Source organism: Pavona decussata, unplaced genomic scaffold (assembly GCF_977016875.1).
Source record: "Pavona decussata unplaced genomic scaffold, jaPavDecu1.1 SCAFFOLD_376, whole genome shotgun sequence".
Classification (NCBI taxonomy): Eukaryota; Metazoa; Cnidaria; class Anthozoa; order Scleractinia; family Agariciidae; genus Pavona; species Pavona decussata.
In genome coordinates, this window is record NW_028145751.1 from 198,376 (window position 1) to 219,211 (window position 20,836).

Below are 20,836 nucleotides of genomic sequence, written 5' to 3' on the forward strand. Positions count from 1 at the left end.
AAAATTTATCGGCCGCCATTTATGAAAAAAGTCTATGACTGTTTTTGGTGTTTTTTTTTTTTCAGGTCTTTAAACTCTATTAAAAAATATATGAAATCATTGTTATACTGTATTGTTTATTTATTTTTTATGCACGCCTGCATGAGGTCTTCGCATTCATTTGCTGGATTGGTTGTTGTGGAGTTTACAGGTAGATTTAGAATCGCGTGTGCAGCAAACGTACTAGGAAAATTAAAGATTTCGAATTTCCAGAGTTTTAATATCCTGCTGTACCGTAATTATTTCATGTTATCCTGACATTTTTCCGAAAATCTCTCCACATTCGCGGAGGAATTTCCTGTGAAACAGGCCCTTGATCTTGGACACTTAAGGGTTGCAATCCCCCTTGCGCGTAAATGTATTTATCGATGTTATATATATTTTCAAGGGAACGTGTTTAACGTGCAGAATTGGCTTAAAGGCTATGAATAGTACACAATACCCGTCGATAATTTGACAAGGACCTGACAAGGGACATGAATGAAACGCTTCTTTCCCTACGATGTCTTCGGGTGACTTGTCAGCCTTAATATAAAAATGGTTGAAAAAGAGAGAAAAATACAGCCGACAGCGGTACCTCTGGACACTTTGCGGGAGCGTTGTACCATGACGATGCACCACGATATTTCGGCCCGCGGTTCGCTTATGCCAGCTGGAAATGGTTCCGCGCTGCTTTCCGTCGGCCCCTAGACCAAAATTATGAGACAGATCCCTTTCGTTGGCACCTCAGTTCCACTTTGCTGACTTAAACTGAGATTCAGCCATGTATATACTATGACAATGTAGTCATTTTTTCTTCCATGTGGTACGTTTTGAGGTTTGAGCATGCGCACGGGCTAAAACAATACAATGACACAAGGATGACTCGTAGTCAAACGACCTGTAGTCTTGGAGGTACCGCTGGTCTTGGACTCCTTTTACCTTATTTCATTATTACAATTTTTATTGCCGTTTTCCCGAAAACGATTGCTCTTTCGATGGATTGTTGACATTGTTAAGGGAATCAGGTCGTTACTCGAAGAGCTCTGTGAAAGCCGTTGCTATTTTTCTGCTATTAAGTTTTGTCGAAATACTTTCTTCTTCAAAAACGAGCTGTGCGAGCTATGACAAATTCTAATCACCTTGCACCTTCTGCACCTTTATTTGCACAATTGAATATCCTAGATATTTTTAAAGTGAATTCCTTTTATATTGCAAAATTTATGTTTTCCTATCACCAACGTTTGCTGCCTTCGCCCTTTCTAAATTTATTTCCGACTGGTGGTCAAATTCATAATTATGATACTAGAACCTCAGCTCATTTTCGACCTCACACCTGCCGAACTAATATCAAGCAATTTACTATACTCTATAGAGGGCCAAAAATATGGAATGCTTTGCCATTATCAATTGCGTCTTCCCCTAGTCTATCAGTCCACCTTCAAAAGAAAGCTTCTTGATTTCCTCAGTTAATTGCATGAAACGTCCGACTCTGTTATGTTTTTATAGTCTTACCACCACCGTATGTTAAAAAATCTCAATACAATGTCTTTACTGGTCTTAAAGTCCCAACATATCTCCGAGGAGACCTCTCAGTATAAGCCCGGGGGTTTCTTGAGGTCTCCTCGCCACTTCTTACTTCTTTCACTATTATTATTTACTCTAAACTTATGTACTTGTAATCCTAGTCTATTATTCATTGTGACTTTCTATGTTTGTTTGTCGTGGTGAATAAATAAATAAATGAATAAATATTTGGCTGTTAAGTCAACACTGTGCCATGTAACGAAAATGTGCCACGTTTGTTACTACAACAACTCAGATGCTACCTTTCGCCTCATGATGTCTGGTGACATTAATCCTAACCCTGGAAGGTTTCTGCTTCGACTGCTGGTAAGATCAAATGCCTCGTGATGAATGCCAGAAGCTTAAAAAGTTATCACAACAAACTGGCAATCCGTCGCCTATTGGATTTTTTGCCCAGAAGATAACCTGCATATCTCTTGGCAATGATTTTAGAGGGAAGGACCGACGCGTTCCCCCATTGATTATTTTAAGCAGCTCTCTCCGCTGTTCAACAATTTTAGTCTTCGACGTCAGTCGAAATTTCTTGTGATACAATTGTAGAGTTGCCATTTAATGTCTGTCAAGCGTGTTCGAATGCGTGTGTGTTTGTAATACATATAGATGCTACTTTTCGCCTCTTGATGTCTGGTGACATCAATCCGTAACCCTGGAACGGTTTCTGCTTCGACTGCTGGTAAGATCAATTGCCTCGTGATAAATGCCAGAGGCTTAAAAAATTATCACAACAAACTGGCAATCCGTCTCCCATCGGTTTTAAAATTTACGGACAGTATACGGATCACAATTTACAATTTACGGACAAACGGATTGAGTAACCATTCTTAGGTCTGTTCAGACTAAACGGACGGTAAAAAAGTTTCACCCGTCCTTCAGCCTTCTTAATGAAACGTGGAAACATTCTAAGTCCCCCTAATGAGATCCAATTTACGCACAGTATACAGGGGCTTTCGGCAGTATTTGAGAGTAGCGGATCTATCCTTAAAAGCGTCGGACGCAGATACATACATATATATATACATCACCTTTAAATAAACCTCGGATTTACAAAGTAGCTGTTGAATATATACAAGTCTAAAAATTTAAAAAAAAATTAACTACTCTTTACACATATTACGGCGATATTTTTGCTGAAAAGAAATGTTCTCGCGCCTGCCTGAGTGGTACGGGGATATGCTTTGAGATTGCACACTCTTAACGTTGTTTTCGACGTTCCTGAGACCGAAGAAGCAGTTTTACATTCTTGGATTATAGTTCTGCATGGTCATTTTTCGAAATGATTTATGTTAAGAAATCCTTTTTGTTGGCCTTGTTTTAAACTACTATAGTATCACATACCGATGAGTGGGAGGTAGCGAAATGCCTTAGTTTCATTTGTATGTTCAATAGTGGATAGCGAATACTACCCATGTAGAGCTGGTGTCATTGGACTTTGTGTTTCAAAAATTTCAAATATTAAACTAGTCCATCCATCAAGGCCCTCATCAGAACCAAAGGCTGCTGAATCATCATCGTCACATTAAAGTACCGGACATCATATACCAGGCAACTGAGCTTTTCGTCGATCCGGCCTCCGGCCTCAAATGGAAACCCTTTCCGCCGTTGTATATAAACGGACTCGCTACTGCTTTGATTGTCTGTACGGATCACTAGGCTGCTTTTACAGACAGTATTAATTTGACTATATTGGAAAACCCGGCACATATCTAACTAAGGAAGGAGGCTTCAGAGTACACATGAATACAGGCATGCCGTCAGAAGGTTCAGCCTTATCTTTCTCATTTCATCTTCAAGTCACCAGAAAGGTCCAGGTTGGTGAAAAAAATTTTTCACGAGAACCAGTCGGTAGCTTAGAAACACTTGCAAAATCTTCATAGGCGCGTACTAATCATAAACGGCTTCTTTTTGTGTATTGAATGTATTCTATTGATCACAAATAGCTGGTTAATACTTTTGTGATAACAAGAACAAGAAGGTATTTATCATAAGACTCAGTATTCTCTTTCTTACTTTATTTTTGAGTTTCCAGAAAGCCATGAGGAGGGATTTAACTTGATTGAAAGACATTTTGACAACCTCGTTATCAGTTTTTGAAGTAATACATCAAACACGAGGAAGAGTGTTTCCCCCGATTTTCAAACACCGAGAACTAGGTTGGAAAAACGAGGCGCAGCCGCGTTTTTTTTAACCAACTTCGAGGTGTTTGGAAATAGGAGGAAACACTCTTCAAGTGTTTGATATAGCTTCTCAAACTATTGACAATTCTTGGAGAAATTCGAAGCCAAAGTTCACAAAATTTTTATAATAATTAAGATCACATTTCTAAACCACCTTCACGATAGTGATTTGCTTTGTTTTGGCTTGATGAATTATTACTGAGTTTGAGAAATTCAGTTCAAATGATCACACGTGAACAAATTTAATAGTTTGTTTTCATGAAATTATACCATTGATCACAAAAACCTTGCAGAGATACGACGGACAAGAAGGTAAGTTACTATGAAAAAAGATTCTCTAACAAACAAGCAGTTCTGCAATTTATTTTCTCCAACGGGAAAGGGAACGGATTAAAGAAAGTACCTTTTTTCACGTGAGTTTACTTTTGATACCAGTTAGGTAAGCACTTCAACGTACTTAAACTTAATTCACACGTGCATGGGTTTTGAGAGTCGTGGTGTATTTCAATCTCCTTGCTAGGGTGCATTCTAAGTCGTTCCCTCAACGTTACTAACTGTGGAAAAGGTATGAACAAGGGCTAAAATAAAAACTCGTTAAGTTATCATCCATCTTGCAAACTACTTTGCAAACGAGTGCTTTCTTTACTCAACCAAAGACGTTCCGGCTTAAGAACCATCGCTATCTGTGAGAGTCCCACACATTTCTGTGACCTAAATGCTGTTTTACTGCGATAAAATAGGACTAATAAATTATGAAACCTCCAAGACAACACAAAACTAGAAAAGTCAGGACGCTTAGCAAAGCATTCTTGCGATCTTGCGTACATTTGATGAAAAAAACAAAACAAAACAAAACAAAACAAAAACAAAAAAGAGAATTGCGCGAGCAATTTCCATTTATACGTGTACAAAGGACGTAGCTAGGGTAATAATTAAAAACAAGTTTCGCTTCTCGGAAACTCACCTCAGTGGAAGCATCAAAAAGCTTTGGTTGGTAACAAGAGACAAAGAGTGTGGCGTTTGAAAAATTGGTACAGCTAGACACTAAACTGAGGGAAGCGATTAGCACAATTAAACCGACTGCAAGCAATTTCGTTGTCCTTTGCTGTAGCAAATCCTCTTCATGCTTTAAAGAATATCAATGCTTCATGAGTGGTACGATTAGAAAAAGCCAATTGAGCATTCTCGGTTTAGTTTTCAAGGTTGTAGATATATCTACCGCGGTTTGTTCTTTAAATAAGCAAATATGCTGCACCTCTGAGAAGACTTTAAAAAAAATCCAAGCAACAATTTTTTTTTTGAAACGTGTATTTATTGATAGCTATCAAGTTGTATTGTGAACAAAAAAGGACATTAATTGTTGCGCACAGTTAAATCCATGGAATTATGGTTTTTGCAACGTTTTTAACTGATGCTGTTAACTTGTTTAAGGCGATTTAACAGCCTTTTCACAAAGCGGGGTCATTTGTTGCATCGAAGGGAAGTTTTCCTCACGTGGACATATTTTTCGGCAAACGATTCTATTTTAAATTTATTCCTTTTTGAAGTCACTAGAAAGAGCTTAATTTAAAGGCATTTTGACAAGCTCCAGTTTTTGAAATCCAGTTCAAATTATTACACGTTCACAAATTTAAGAGCAGCTGTCCGTAAAAATCAAACATATCGTGGCAAGGGTCGAAAATTCGATTTCTTTCATATTTTAATGTCAGATAGGCTAGGATATAACTAAACTCATTGTATAGTTTTTTCGGTGAAATATCCTTTTATATTAAAGAAAAATGCAAATAACGAAAATCCGTTAAAATCGTCATTTGAGGCGCTAAAATATTACACGAGTTTGAGAGCCTCGCGTGCGAAAACAAATCATTCTATCGCTCTTAAAACACTCAAATCTTTTTTTACAATCTTTAAATATCTGTTGGAATGATTTTGGGAAATATTGCGTCGCTCTGTTTATGCGAAATAATTTAATTTCGAAGGCATACAATTCACTGCAGTAAAAGTACTTCGTGAATAAAATTAATTTTTACCATGTGCGAAACCTTCAAATCGATTAACCTTCCGGTGGTTGAATGTTAGAAGGATGGTCTATAGATTCCTGTAAACATTTCTTTGGGCAAATGATTAGGAGCGACGCGAGAGCGTTTCATAGTCTGTAAAAAATGCAAATATTTGACCCTCAGCGGTAAACTTTGAAGTTGCGGGTCAGACATAAATTTTAGTCCGTGTACATGTCTTGACCAATATTGGGTTAAAATAAGCACATAGCACATTTCAAAACGTCCTGACCTTCTAATATGCTGTAAAAGACAGGTCCAAAGGCCATTTTAGCACGATTCTCTGGTCGCTCGTCTATTTTGTATTTCAGCTGGCAGCCGTTTGTTCGTCACGCAATACAATGTCTTGGACATTTTAGGGGGGTGGAGGAGGGTGAATATGCGAAAATGCTTGATTACTGAAGAGGTATATATACTCAAGGCAACAACAACAACAATTAAGATAGTGATACCTTTAGTTACCTTCTTTTTCCGTAGCTAAAATCCAGATAATTTATTCACTGGCGAATTCGTTTGCGTGCGCGGGCTGGCTTGTTAGGAGCGGTCGGGGGTGTGTGGGATTGGGGGTGGGGGGTGGGAGAGTTTTCACGCAGAGGACTCCGAATTGTGCATTTCAATTATAAATGGCTGATAAACAGCAATGAAAGAACTCACACCTACGAAATATATTACGTCAACAGACCACCATAACCTGTTACTAACCCTATCCACCCGTCAAGGACAGCACACTTACCTGCAGCGATCAGAGTTATGTCCAGTCGATTAACCTACCACTTACAAGCTGTTATGGCTTTGCGCAAGCTGTTAAGTTGAGATATTTTTGTAAAGTTTGGGTGAACGGACTAGCATAAGTAATAAGAGTAAGAAAAATAAAGGCCAAAAAGCTGTTATATCTAAGTATAGTGCTGGCCTGCAACCAGGGCATATTGTGGCTTACCAAAGATAAAGCAAGGAAGGTAAGACGAAATTCCTTAAGTAAATCATTTTTTTTTTTAATTTTGCAGTCTTGTGTTTCAAAGTTAGAGTATGGACTAGTACCGTACCAGGACTAGTACCGAGTGCAGCTTTCAATCATTTCAGCCCTTGCCCACTCCCTTAAAATGCCCATGACATGGAAAGTAGGACGAACAGATGCCTGCAATGAGGGACATTTTTGGTTTCATACCAGGATCTATGGCATTTAAAGATGGAAAGAACTACCTAAAGGATGTGCAGTGATTTTCATCAGCAAATACTGATACTGTTTAGTGAAATCTTATCCCCCCTCCCCCCCCCCCCCCCCCTCTCCACGGTAACGCTCCCAACAACCCTGCCCCGCGCGCAAATGAATTCGCCAGCGAATGAATTATCTGGATTTTAGCTACGGAAAAAGAACGTAACTAAAGGTATCACTATCTTAATTTTTGTTGTTGTTGCCTTGAATATGTTTACGTTCAGTTATCAAGCATTTCGCATTTTTACCTCCCTCCACCCCCCTAAAATGTCCAAGACATTGTATTGCGTGACGAACAAACGGCTGCCTGAAGTGCAAGATAGACTGAAAGTGCCGACATTTTTTGTCATTCTAGCAGCGATCAGATATGATATTTTCTTGCACTGTAAACTACTGTAAACCAAGCAATACTTCACAAATGACTTAGCCGTCGAAGAAGACGCAGTCTTGATGAAATGTGCCGAAAGTTGATCAAAGATTTGTATTCGACCAGTTTGCGTGGTGTACATCGGACGTTTCAGTACAAACGGCCGGCTCAAACTTGTACGACGAGCGACCAGAGAATCGTGCTAAAATGGCCTTTGGACCTGTCTTTTACAGCATATTATAAAGTTAGAACATTTCGAAATGTGCTATGTGCTTATTTTAACCTAATATTGGTCAAGACATGTACACGGACTAAAATTTATGTCTGACCCGCAACTTCAAAGTTTACCGCTGAGGGTCAAATATTTGCATTTTTTACGGACTTTGAAAAGCTCTCGCGTCGCTCCTAATCATTTGCCCAAAGAAATTTTTACAGGAATCTATAGACCATCCTTCTAACATTCAACCACCAGAAGCTTAATCGATTTGAAGGTTTCGCACATGGTAAAAATTAATTTTATTCACGAAGTACTTTTACTGCAGTGAATTGTATGCCTTCGAAATTAAATTATTTCGCATTAACAGAACGACGCAATATTTCCCAAAATCATTCCAACAGACATTTAAAGATTGTACAAAGAGATTTGAGTGTTTTAAAAGCGGTAGAATGATTTGTTTTCGCACGCGAGGCTCTCAAACTCGTGTAATATTTTAGCGCCTCAAATGACGATTTTAACGGATTTTCGTTATTTGCATTTTTCTTTGAAATAAAAGGATATTTCGCCGAAAAAACTATACAGTGATTTTAGTTATATCCTAGCCTATCTGTCATTAAAATATGAACGAAATCGAATTTTTCACCCTTGCCGCGAAATTTAGAATTTGTCTGATTTTTACAGACAGACGCTCTTAATAGTTAATAGTTACTGTGAAAAAGTGTTTTGCTACCATCCAGCAGCTGCGCATTTTTTTTGTTGTTGCTTAGGTTGGTTAGAGTACAGAATTAACAAAGGCCTCATTTTAGGTTTTAGTACCAGTTAGCCTATCAACGTATTTCATACTGATTGAAAACCTTTTCCGGTTTCTTGAGGATCAGATCAATAAAGAAAGAAGAATTCTCTCTCGAAAGTACGAAGAACTTTCTTCGTAATGTTTTAATACATCTTTTAATTAATGTAATTGTTTATAACTTGTTTGTGCCCATGAATCGCAAGGAGTACTGGGCAAACGGAGGAGCAACTGAATAAACCAGAAATGCTAACGAACGCACCGATAAACGGAAGAACGAGCGAACGAACAACCGGATCAATAAACGGATAGAATGACCCGTTTAACGATCAACGGTCCACCGAGCGCTCATCGGCAAGAACGAAAGAAAGAAAACCCAGTGAACGAACGAGCACACCGGAAGCTGAAAGAATGAGTTAAACCATATTTCCTTTTGGAAGGAGGGAGGGACGAAGTACTTTTAGTTCTTAATCCTTTTATGTTAAGTTAATAATAATAATTATAATAATAATCTCAAACGTATTTTAGGGGGCTCACCAAAATGAACAACAAGAAACCGTATATAGATTAATGAAAATAATCATGACCGGCTCGTCTACTGAGAAGGTATATCATTTTCATCAGGACACAATGAACAGACCCTGTAGAGAGTTCAAGAAATGCAGTGGAACGCATGAAAAGAAAAAAGCAAAAGTAAAAACAAGAGAGAAACGTTTACCCGTAGGGTGTATCTCCTTGGAATGAAAAAAAAAAAAAAAAAAAAAAAAAAAAAAAAAGACGAAAATATGCATTTATTGGTCTATGCATCCAGAAGATCGGTCCTCAATGATAATTCTAAATACATCTCTTATCTACTCTTTAAGGCGAGTAAAGAATAAAAATTAGAACGGTAAAATAGAATTATTTGTTCTAAAATATTTTTCTGAGAATATAAGGTTCTTCTTATGAAGGAATTGACACTTTGCGGAAGGTGTTTGGCTGTACAAATGATGAATAAGGCCTCAATGCAACAAGTTAACACGTTTGATAGATTTAAAGGTGAAGTGTCATTGTGTTTTTGTCCTTTTTTCTTAAAAGTGGTGAAATAAGACATTCTAGAAAAACGAGAGGAAAGAAATCAACTCAATTCTTGAAAGGAACATCTCTTGATCTGTTCTAGCGCATTTTGGAAACAAAAATGCGAGAACTTGAAAAAAATTTTCAAGTTTCAATCCATCCCGATCTACTATGTCTCTGACTAGAAGCACTAATCGACAATTTGTTTTACTGGGGTGATAATTTATAACAAAACTAGACAATTATTTTCAGTATTGTTTCGGTTGACAGACAAACGTTTTTGGGTTTTCAAATGACATCAAATTCTCGTGATACTTCCCTTTAAGAACGCTCCTAATGTATTTTATAGTTGTTAGAGTTGTACTCCTACACTTTCTATTGAATCCTACTGTGTCTTCGTTGAACCAACAGTCTATAATATTCATAGTTATCTACGCTACACTTTAGTGTATTAATTATATGCGTTGTGGTTCAAATTTATCCTTGGTCTTCGGGTGAATAAAGAACAATCGCTTGTCAAATAGGTTACAAGATGGATCCATCTTTTCGAGCTTTTATTCATTTCATCCCTTTTTCAAGTGTGCTCCTTTTCACTGAAGTTTGTCACTGAAAGAAAGGGTGGTTTCCGTTTGTACTTCTGCGCATACATGTATGTTGTGGTTCAATTTTATCCTCGGTTTAAATTTTTATTTCCATTGTTTCAAACTCATTATCATACATTTAAAAACTCATTAATAATTCACAAGCCCATTGACCTATCAAATGGTCGATAATACAGCACGTGCAGTGACTTTATATCGATAAACCTCCTCCTTATTAGTATGCGGTGTTTTATCAACTGATAAAACACTCCTCATTAGTAGGCGGTGTTTTTCTCGTATGCTAATTTCCAAGTTCACAAAAGCAACATTGTTATGAACTCTATTGACACACGCTTTTCCGGGAATGTTTTTCAAGCCCTTCAAAAAACTCACAGCATGTGTCTCATCAGGTCTAAAATCACTCGGCTGCGTCTTGTAGTTTTAAACCCGATAAAACACTCCTGCTCGTTTTTTAAACATTACTTATCATACAAGAACAATAAGAAGATAAAATTCAGTTAAACGTTGTTAAGCGCGATCGTTATCTGTCGGCTTGACTCACGCAATTGTGCGACTTGAATACTTTTTTTTCCGCTACAAAACAAGACTAATAAATAATTAAAGCTTCAAGAAAACATTAAATGAGACAAGCAAGAAGGGCTAGGGAAGTATTTTTGCGATCTTGAGTGCATTTTATTGAAAAAGAGAATTACGTGTGCATTTTCCGCCATTCTTCTTATTCAAATATCAAAGGAGTTTACTTGAAAAGAACAGCAAATGACTGATCTTAGGTGATTAAATAATTTGTTGTTTCTTTAATGCACCTAAAAGTGGGTCCATCTCAAACTGGCTGTGGTTGGTAACGAGAGGCGGAAAAATTGAGGCTTCTGGAAAATTGCTAGTTTTACCTCCAAAGACAACATTTCACAATTAACCCATTGTTTTCGTTTTCTCATGCATGCATTAGAAAATCATCGTCTTTGAAGAATATCAATGAATCATGCGTTTTCACTTCTAATTGATATGAGGAGACAAATCCTATTGGTTATTCTTGTTAATTTTTAAAAGCTGCAGAGAGTTTGACCTCATGTTTGTACATGTTCTTTACATTATAATTAACAAACCTGCATGAAGCATTTTTTAGAAGGCTTTCCACAAAAACAACCCAAGCAGCCATCCAACTTTTATCCAACGATAATTGTCAAGATTTGAATGATATTAAGTTGTATTGTACTGCAAAACAGACCAAACGTTGCGGACAGTTAAATTCACTAAATTACATGAATTCTGGAAGGTTTTTAATGCAGTGTTACCTTCTTTATGGCGTTCACCATACCTACAGCCCAACAATTTCCCCAAAGTATCCTTTTTTTTTTTCATCGAAGGAAACTCAACCTCTCGTAAACTTGCTTTTAGGCAAATTGTTCTATTTTATCTTTCTTTTTTTTTTTTACTGCATAGACGCCAAAAAGACTAGATGAGACATATCAGTGTAAAAGCATTATTGAAGACCCACCCGGTCTCCTAGAAATATACAGTCAAAGCACATCAACTACACATCAACTCCACTTTACCTTAAGTTTGAAAAAATGCACAAACTAACTCAGTGATTGGACAGTATCTTGACACACTCATTAATGCTAATTTTATGCCATTGATGACCAATAAATTGAATGAATAAGGTCGCCAATTTGGACTAACGGAGTGTCGTGTAGTTTGTGTTTTCCACCCGAACAAGCCAAGTCAAAAGGTTACCAAGGTAAGTCATACATTTGTGAAAAGGAGCATTCTTACTGATGGGCATTAGGAAACTTGTCTTATGTCGCTGCTAACTTAAATTTGCAGGAACGGGGACAGAATGAAGTTTCTGTGATATATGTTATGATACTCGCCAGCCACCCAACGTATTGCAAATTTAAAACCCAGAAATCCTCTGTTCCAAAGATTTCGTACTTGTTTCAGCGAGCGAATTGTAAACGCCGACTAGCACAGATTATAATTATTTTCCCGTGGTTTTTGGTTATGAACAATTTCATTTTGATCTGTATTTCAATTCCCGCACTCTGGTTAGGATAAGCCCTTCAAGAAAAATATTTCAAGACCACTTCAATGTGAAGAAAAAACTTGAAACCCAGTTGCTGCAGAAGGTGAAGCAAAACAAGGCCGAAAACCATTTGCGAGATTATCGTTCACTCTTTTGGACTCTTTTAATATAAAGAGAGCTTTCTGTTAGCTTGGGAAGGAGTCCATCATTCTGAGCGTTTAAGTCCTACCCCCTAATTTTGGAAAAATTAAATACATTGCGTAAGTAGATTTTCCTGATTTCAGCCGGTTTCTACACCTATTGACTATATATCTCCACAAATTAAAGTTGATATTTTTAGTTTCTTCGACTGAGCATATCATTAGACAAACAACTACCCCGAAAGAATTGTTTACAAGGAGTCGGCGAGAAACAAGTGTGCTCTCGCAGAAATGCTTTTTGGCAAATGAAAATTCGTTCATCTTTATCACGGCTGATTTAATTGAAGGTGTTTGGCTGAACAAATGATGAATGAGGCCTCAACAAGTTAACACGTTTGGTAGATTTAAAGGGGAAGTGTCATGGTGTTTTTGATTTCTTTTCTTAAAAATAGTGAAATAAAGCCTTAACTTAGCTACAAAATAATTCTACTGAAAACAACGAGAGGAAAGAAATCCACTCAATTCTTGAAAAGAAAAACTCTTGATCTGTTCTAGCACATTTTGGAAACGAAAATGCACCTATTGTCTCTGCACCTATTGACTATATATCTCCCTAGATTAAACTATATATTTTCAGTTTGTTTGAAGTCTGAGCACATCGTTAGACAAACAATTGCCACAAAGCTGAATTGTTTACAAGGAGTCGACGAGAAAAAAGTGTCCTCTTGCAGAAATGCTTTTTTGGCAAATGAAAGTTCGTTCATCTTTCTCAGGGCTGATTTAATTGCATTTTAAAAGGACAGCATTTACTTATCGTCAGAAATTAAAATCCATCTTGTAGCTTTTGTCAAGTGGCAAAAAACAACACACTTTATTGAAAATATACCTACCCGCAAATAGCTAAAGCTAGTCGAGGCGGGTAGGTATAGTATCAGACCATATTAAACTAAATGCAAATTAATTTTGGTGTTTATAAACTGACATTAAGAAGAACCGGTGTTAACCGTATGTTTAAAGTGATTTGAAACTCTTTATATTGAATTTTATTTAGTCCAACGACAAAAGAGAATTCAAAATGAATTCCGTGGAGACTTGTGTGTACTTGAACCTCTATCGTGGCATGCTTGTTGCATTGGCCGTTCATATTACAAGTAATTGATAAATGGACATAACTATATTCTTTAAGGCGAGTTACGAAAAAAAATTGGGATAGTAAAATAGAAAAAATTGTTCTAACAAATTTTTTTTGGGAACATTTGCTTGAGACAACAACTGTTATATTAAAAACAACCAAGAAATATTACTACATCTTGTTGATATCATTTTGAAAGAAAGACCAGAGGACGTTAATGGCTACTATTTCTCGGGCATGGAATAATTCACAATTACTCCACGAAAGCATTGAATATGAGATTATAGATAGCCAACAAGACGCGTCGCGCCGAGTTGGCTATAATCATGTCATACCCAACAAGCGTGAGTGGAATAATTGTTTTATTAAAAGCAATCCAGAAATATTGCTATATCTTGCTGATTTCTCTTTGTAAGAACAACCGGAAGACAGTTTAATGGTCGCTTTTTCTTGGGCATGGTATAATGGCTCGTATACAATGGCCACTAAGCCAATCAAATCCCTGGAATTGCATTTTTCAATGGTCCAGTTTTAAATAAAGAAATATTGCTAGATGTGGTTTAGAGTGGTCGCAAGTAAACTGCTTCTGGCACCACCAGGAAAATGGACTGAGTTGATGGGGTCTGATCAGTCTCGCTCTCCTACCATGATTCCACCATATCCCATCAAAAGATTTACGCAGCTGAGAGTCTTTTGTAATTTCTTTCAAGGCCGGACGGAATCAAAGATGAAGACGGTGATGCTAATTCTGGTGATTTTTGTGATATCTGACTGTTGCTTTGCCTTGAAGATTAAAAAGGGTGAGTAAAGAAATCTTAAAGGAAATAAAGAAATACGTCACAATGAAATTTAAAGTGGAGTTCACTTTCAGACCTTCTCGTTCAGCATGTTCTTGCTGACCCTTTCACTCATGGCTTTGATTAGACAATCAGGCCAAGGAAGTGTAATTCAACTAGAAAAGCCCTTTTTAAAGTTCAATTTTGCTAAAGTAAAACCTTTTAAAGTGGGAAATCTCTACGTTTCAGGAAACATGATGTGTTTACCATTTACATGGAAATGCTTCAAAAACGCATTAATAATTCATTGCCCATTGACCTATCGATATAACATCACGTGCAGTGGCTTTATTTCCGATTAAACCTACTCCTTATTGGTATGCGGTGTATAATATTTTTCTCGTATGCTAATTCCCAACGTCCACAAAAGCATCATTGTTATGAACTCTCTTGACATACGCTTTTCCAGGAATGTTTTTGAAGCCGTTCAAAAGCTCGCAGCACGTGTTTTATCGGGTCTAAAACCACTCGGCTGGGCCTCAAGGTTTTAAATCCCGATAAAACGCTGTTTCTTGTTTTTTTTTTTTTACATTACTTAAATTTCGGCTAGAGATCAAATGGATCTTAAGATGTGAAAAACTCCCTCCAGAAATCTCGACGTAACTGCAGGTACTCGTCATCTCCCGTTTGGAAAGGAGCATCATTTGCAGTCATTTCCCGTTTCAGTCCTCTATTAACGACATTGTTATCCGAAAGCGACATCTCTTTTATTTGATATAGTCCTTGGAGAAACATTTTACCACTGTTTAAGGTAATTCCAACCGTTCTCTCTTTTAATATATCAAACACGAGACACAGTGTTTCATCACATATCAAACACCGAGAAGAGAGTATTTTTGACGAACTTCAGGTTTTTGATATTGTGATGAAACACTGTGACGAGTGTTTGATATAACTTCTCAAACAAACTCAGTTAAAGGGGAAATTAAGGGTGCAAAAACGAGGAGTTTTCATCAGATATCCAAACACGTCTAGTTGCATGATTTCCGTTATCTTTGGGCTTTGAATTATTAATGAGTTTGAGAAGTAAATCTCAAACTCACTTCAGACACCCCGCGAAGCTAACACGACCTTTCTTTAAAATCAATGTTTCTTAAATCTTTCGAGTGGTTGTCAATTCATATTTGAGGCATTAAAGCGGTGTTAAGTTCCTTAAACCTTAAATATAGGGTTCACGTGGTTTATGACGTCACAATCGTACTCAAAAGATGTTGTCAGAAGGGCTAAAAATGGCTCATTGTTACTTGGAGCTTAGCATGTGTGCTTGAGCGTCTATCACATATAGTCAACAAATCTGTCCTTAATGGAATAGGTACGAGTTTTATTGAAAAGGTATTAGGAAGTTTAATAAGTTACGTGGCGTACTTTGTTAACTAATCCGTTAACTAAATATCGAAGTCAAAAATGAGGACAGATTCATGCAAGACATTGTGCTAATTATTATTATTCTTATTGATAGTCATCATATATAAAATGGGCGGTCAATTTTCAATTTTCTGTTTGTGCGAAGGAACAGTCATAAAAAGGTTGGTGGTCTTTTAGTAAATTTCTGCAGAATTATAATTGTTTTGATATTGTCCCCAGATTTGGCCTAAGCCATGCCTTAACATGCTTGAGTCCTACAATTTCAAATTTTTCTGGATAAGTTTAACGTGACGCCAGACTCCCCAATCCCCTTCGAGAAAAGCCCTTCTTAGTATTGCAGTGTTCTTCTCCAAAATTCAGACAAAGCCCTTCTCACATCACGGACTGGCTCCACCATATTGTTATTTCTTCTTGTCCTCCTTTGGCTTTTAAAGCTAGGTCTTGTCTCTTTAATTAACATGCATGTCTAAACACGCGCAGCAGAGCACATTTTGGACCAGAATGATGCTAAGGAATTCCTGGTCGTCAAAAGGGATTATTGCCAAGCAGTTCAAGAAAAGGTCAGCGAATTCCATGATGAACGTTGGGTTTTGCCTGCTCTTCACGAAGTAGTCGACCTCAAAGAGGAATGCTGTACTGAAAGCGGAGGATGCAATACGGAGGAATATGAAGAAAACCTGCGATACAAAGATGTTAGTTGCTATGACAAATTACGTACAGAGATATACAGTCGACTCTCGATAACTCAAACTCTCCCTAACTCGATCCTCGCACTAACTCGAACCAATTTTCCTTTCCTTTCAGGTCATTTTCTATATAATTTTACCCTCGATAACTCGAACTCCCGATAACTCGAACCTTTTCCAATTTCCTTTGAAGGTTCGAGTTATCGTGAGTCAACTGTACATTAACTTAGTATAAATCTACTAGCGTTAAATTCTACTACCCTGAATCCTTATTTAAACACAAATAATTCTTTCAAACATGAAGTCATATGAAAACGAGAAATTAAAAACGTCTGCGTTATATAAAGTACCGAAAATCAGGGTTAGGTGCATTTCTGGACATAATTGGCATATATGAGTCTTGTCTCTCGGTAAACCACACCAACCTCCCATTTCAGAAGGTATTGTGAAGTCTTATTAAAACACATATGTGGCTTTAAATACGGTTTGTATGGGGCCTTTCAGTCAAAGAAAAATGCCCAATCTTCTCTCGCCTGGCAAGTAATTCTCCCATGTTTCGAACAGTTTCCGCGGAGGCTCAATAAACGATCTTACTTTAAAATTTAACGTGGCAAGCAGCCTATCCCTGATTTAAAATATTTTTTATCGCTGGAAATGGTATTGTTGGAAATTGCTTGTGTTTAGCTAGCTTTATACGTTCATTTTCGGGCCGAAAGAATTGACAACGTTGAAAAAGTGTGACTGAAACGATTTCAGTTTGGTCCAATATTCGACTGTTGGTAGAGTGAAAGATCCGAATCGGGTAGTTGAATGGGTCATCAACTACCTCTAGCCGTTGAAACTTTTTTGGCATTTTCTTTTGTTATTCCGATAGAAAATAAAATAAGCTTTGAAATGATACCAAAAACATGTAGCCCTTACTGAAAGGAAACTTGCGAATTTCAAAAATACACACGGGGGTCAAAATTGGGAAAATTAATTAACGACACCCTTGGAAGAAACGGGTTGTACCGGATGGGTTATGTTCACTCCAATTCAGCAATAGGGCCGCTTGGGTCCCAACACCTGGCATGAAGCGTCTGTAAATATTTCTATTAAGGTGGTATCTTAACTTTACTTTTAGGCGTCATTCCAAGACCCTTCTTGTACGTAGTATGAACACACTCGAATTATAGCATCGCTTATCTGATTAGTGTCTGATTCTGATTATTGCAGCAAGAGCAGGATAGAGAAAAGTACGTATCTAAGTGCTGCTGATTCTGTGATCAGGTTAGTACAGCAGCGCTTTTTAAGTTTCACCCAACCATTTAATTAATTTAATAGATGCATATTTACATTTCTGTTCCAGTTTCATTTACTACATTACACATGAAAGAAGTTCCGCTATAAAAAGACAAGCCCCTCCATCCTTTTACACCCTTGTGGGCTCGAAATGCAAATTTAGACGCAGTTCAGTCGTGGCTAGTTGTTGACTCAAGCGTTCTCTGAAAAATATGCGTCAAAATTTCATATTATCACCACAGCAATATATGATATAAATGCTGACACTGTTAGGGTTTAAAGGGTTAAAGAAATTTTTAGGCTGAAATCGATCTCTCGTTATGTTTGTTTCCGTAATTAGTTGACTCAATAATTTGCGCGTTTAGAGAGAGATAGAGGTCCACTGCTTTGATCGGCTATGTTATGTATTGTGAGATCGTCATGAGTTGGTAATCTCGAAGACTCCAGATAAATTGCTTTTGTCGAAATGAATCCTGATGGCATTGTGTTTTCTTGCAGGAAATCTTCGCGGAGGAAGAGGAACAAACTATGATTATCATTAATGACGACTATAGCACGTATAAAATAAACATGAATTGATAAATGTAATGCATAAGCAAGCAATGATAAATGCTAATAAATGAAAAGTGCCGATAAAAAATGTGTATCGCATTATAATATTAGTAAATACGTATTCAGTCTGAATGAAAATCGTCTTGAAATTGTTAAAGTGCATATGAAGTGAAAAATAATTTACGCCTATTCAAAAGGCCTTTCAAAGAGAACAGGAATGGCGTTTTTCTCACTCTATAGATATTCAAGATTTTTTTTTCAAAAAATTTTCAGAAAACGATAACGTCACAAAATGTATCAGTACAAAGATAAATTACAAAATCAAGAATATCGTTCGGAGTGATGCTGCTCAAACTTGGCATCAATAATGTAAGCCGGGTAAGAAACAAAATGACGCCAATCTTGACGTTGCCATGACATTACTCTCAGCTCAAGTCCCTTTCTACTATGAACCAAATATCTTCATTTAGTGACCGTGCTACTTGAAACGCACGAAGTGCGCATGCTCATATTACCCTACATCTCTACACCAGCTCATTGGGAGTAATAAGACAAAAACTGAGACGTCAATCGAGCATGGACGTGATCCGAATGCAAAATTGTTATCATCATGATGGCAACAGCACCGTAGCCGTCATTTTGTGTCTTAGCTGAGGTACCGTCGTACTGGTGCCAAGTTTGGGCAACTCCAATATTTCCTGACATATTCTTGATTTTGTGATTTATCTTTGCACGATTTTTGCGGGCGTCATCAGTTTTTGAACGAAAACTTGAATATCACTATATATAAAGCATAATTTATTTTTTACTTCATAGGCATTTTAAAGCACAAGTTGCTAAAGGTTCCTCAAAGCGAGTTATGGTTATGAAACCAAATAGAAGCATTGGACAGAGTAAGCACTCTTCTATTTTAGGTACCAAAAGACTCTCGTCCTACTTGTTACTGTTGACTGTTAAATTGACGGCTGTCACCAATGCTCGAGGTAGACCTAATGCTTAAGGAGAAAAGGTGGCGTAATGCTTCGAAGACGGTCGAATTTAAGTAAACTGCATGATTCTTTTGTGAAACCAAACTTTGGAGGGAAAACGATACCATTTGAAGAAGAAGGCGAATGGTGACTTCTAGAGTAACAATTAACTCTCCGAGCCCGAATAAACCTTCTACGACGCCATCTTGGATAAAGTGAAGGCAAGGTTACCAGTTTCCATACATGTATTACACGGTAAGAGTCACGAGTGCATCCGTGAAATCTTGGAAATCATGCCGTTTGGAACAAAACTTGTTCCGTGTGCTGAAAGCTTAGTAATTTTTCTCTGTTGCTGTACAGTCTTCAGTTTGCAGGTTGAGGCTGTGTAGAGTCACCCTATAATATACAGCATACAAATTAAAATTTTGGCGTATCGCAGGCGTAACAGTAAGAATGAGTAAACAACTAGGTACTATGCAATTCTAGCAAAACATGAAGACTTACCTAAGGATAAAAGCGTTAGTTCAGCCGTGTTTTCAATTTTTCCATGCATTTTTCTGAAACTTTGTCATGCATGCGCTGAATTTGTACATTTTATCGGATAGCTCAGCACAGTTTCAACCGAACTTGGGATTATTCGTGAAGAGATAGAAATTACTTACATTTCAGGACACAGGAATCTTTCTTTCTTTTTTTTTTTTTTCGCCAAAGGGCTCCTTCCCCTGATTTTGCAGACAAACAATTCCTTTGCCATAAATTTGTAGCCGAATGTATTGGTAGGCTGACTTCCAATTTCGTGCCTAAAATGGCACCTTTACCGTGATGGACTGTATAGTGACGAGCAACCAATTTTTCCTTCAGTTAATATATATAATAATATCACTGCCTTTGCGAATTTTCCGAAGCGCCAGGAACAAACTGGGTACGTTTTGTCAAATATGGTCAAAATTTGTTAAGGACTGAATGATTGTGGAGAGAGTCACAGCTGTTGGTGTTTGTGGCAGTGCTCGGAAATTTTCAGTGGGATCATCTGGTTTTGAATGTCACGCTACTGTATAAGAAGATGAAGCAAACTCATACGTACTACACAACAGTAGCACAACTTGGCTTTAAATGTCACGCTACTGTAGGACATGATGTTCAGTCACACTAAATACCAGTAGCACAACTTGGTTTTAAATGTCACGCTACTGCAGAACATGAAGTTCAGCCACACTACATAACAGTAGCACGACTTGATTTTTAAACGTCACACTATTGTATAAGAAGATGAAGCACAGTCACACTACACAACAGTAGCACAACTTGATTTTAACTGTCACGCTACTGTAGAACATGAAACTCAGTCACACTACACAATAGTAGCACAACTTGATTTTAATTAAATGTCACGTTACTGTTGTGCCAAACGTTATTAAAAATTAAAAATGCTTACTTTTACTACGACTGATTTTGTAACTAATGCCTTGTACACTCTAGAAATATTCTTACAGCCATTGGTTGGCATTTAACTGATGGTTTAGATGAAATATTAAATTTAAACGTCTGAAACCAAGTTGAGGAATACTCGAGCCATTTTGGCCTTACAGAAGTACATAGCTTGAAATAGGTCTTAGTTTAGTACAACTCAGCATTTGCTCTCAAAGCGACATATACATGTACGCCACCTGTCCCGAATTAATTATCTGGTAATCTCCTCAGTTATCAGCTAAAAGCGATTCATAATGGTAATAGGACTGAGTGGAGTTTAATTCGGTCTGTAATCAAACAAG

At 37.4% G+C, this 20,836-nt stretch overlaps 1 protein-coding gene and 1 long non-coding RNA gene across 2 annotated transcripts in view; both read left to right on the plus strand.

The window, feature by feature from the left end:
• LOC146452191 (uncharacterized) overlaps nucleotides 1–20,836 on the plus strand; it is a 91,063-nt gene that overhangs the window by 40,258 nt on the left and 29,969 nt on the right. The window lies entirely within an intron of this gene.
• On the plus strand, nucleotides 11,753–18,177 carry LOC146452194 (uncharacterized). The gene is made up of 5 exons (XM_085098091.1): nucleotides 11,753–11,819; nucleotides 14,087–14,176; nucleotides 16,058–16,269; nucleotides 17,479–17,532; nucleotides 18,043–18,177. The coding sequence occupies exons 2-4, from the start codon at nucleotides 14,104–14,106 to the stop codon at nucleotides 17,518–17,520; spliced, it is 327 nt and encodes a 108-aa protein (XP_084954217.1). The 5' UTR covers nucleotides 11,753–11,819; nucleotides 14,087–14,103; the 3' UTR covers nucleotides 17,521–17,532; nucleotides 18,043–18,177.

What these genes read in the sequence shown, in the direction of transcription:
- LOC146452194 (XM_085098091.1), top strand. Translation starts at nt 14,104, where the DNA reads ATGAAGACGGTGATGCTAATTCTGGTGATTTTTGTGATATCTGACTGT. An exon ending in TGCCTTGAAGATTAAAAAGG is followed by an intron (nt 14,177 to 16,057) that starts GTGAGTAAAGAA and finishes AAACACGCGCAG; the next exon opens with CAGAGCACATTTTGGACCAG. An exon ending in AAAACCTGCGATACAAAGAT is followed by an intron (nt 16,270 to 17,478) that starts GTTAGTTGCTAT and finishes TGATTATTGCAG; the next exon opens with CAAGAGCAGGATAGAGAAAA.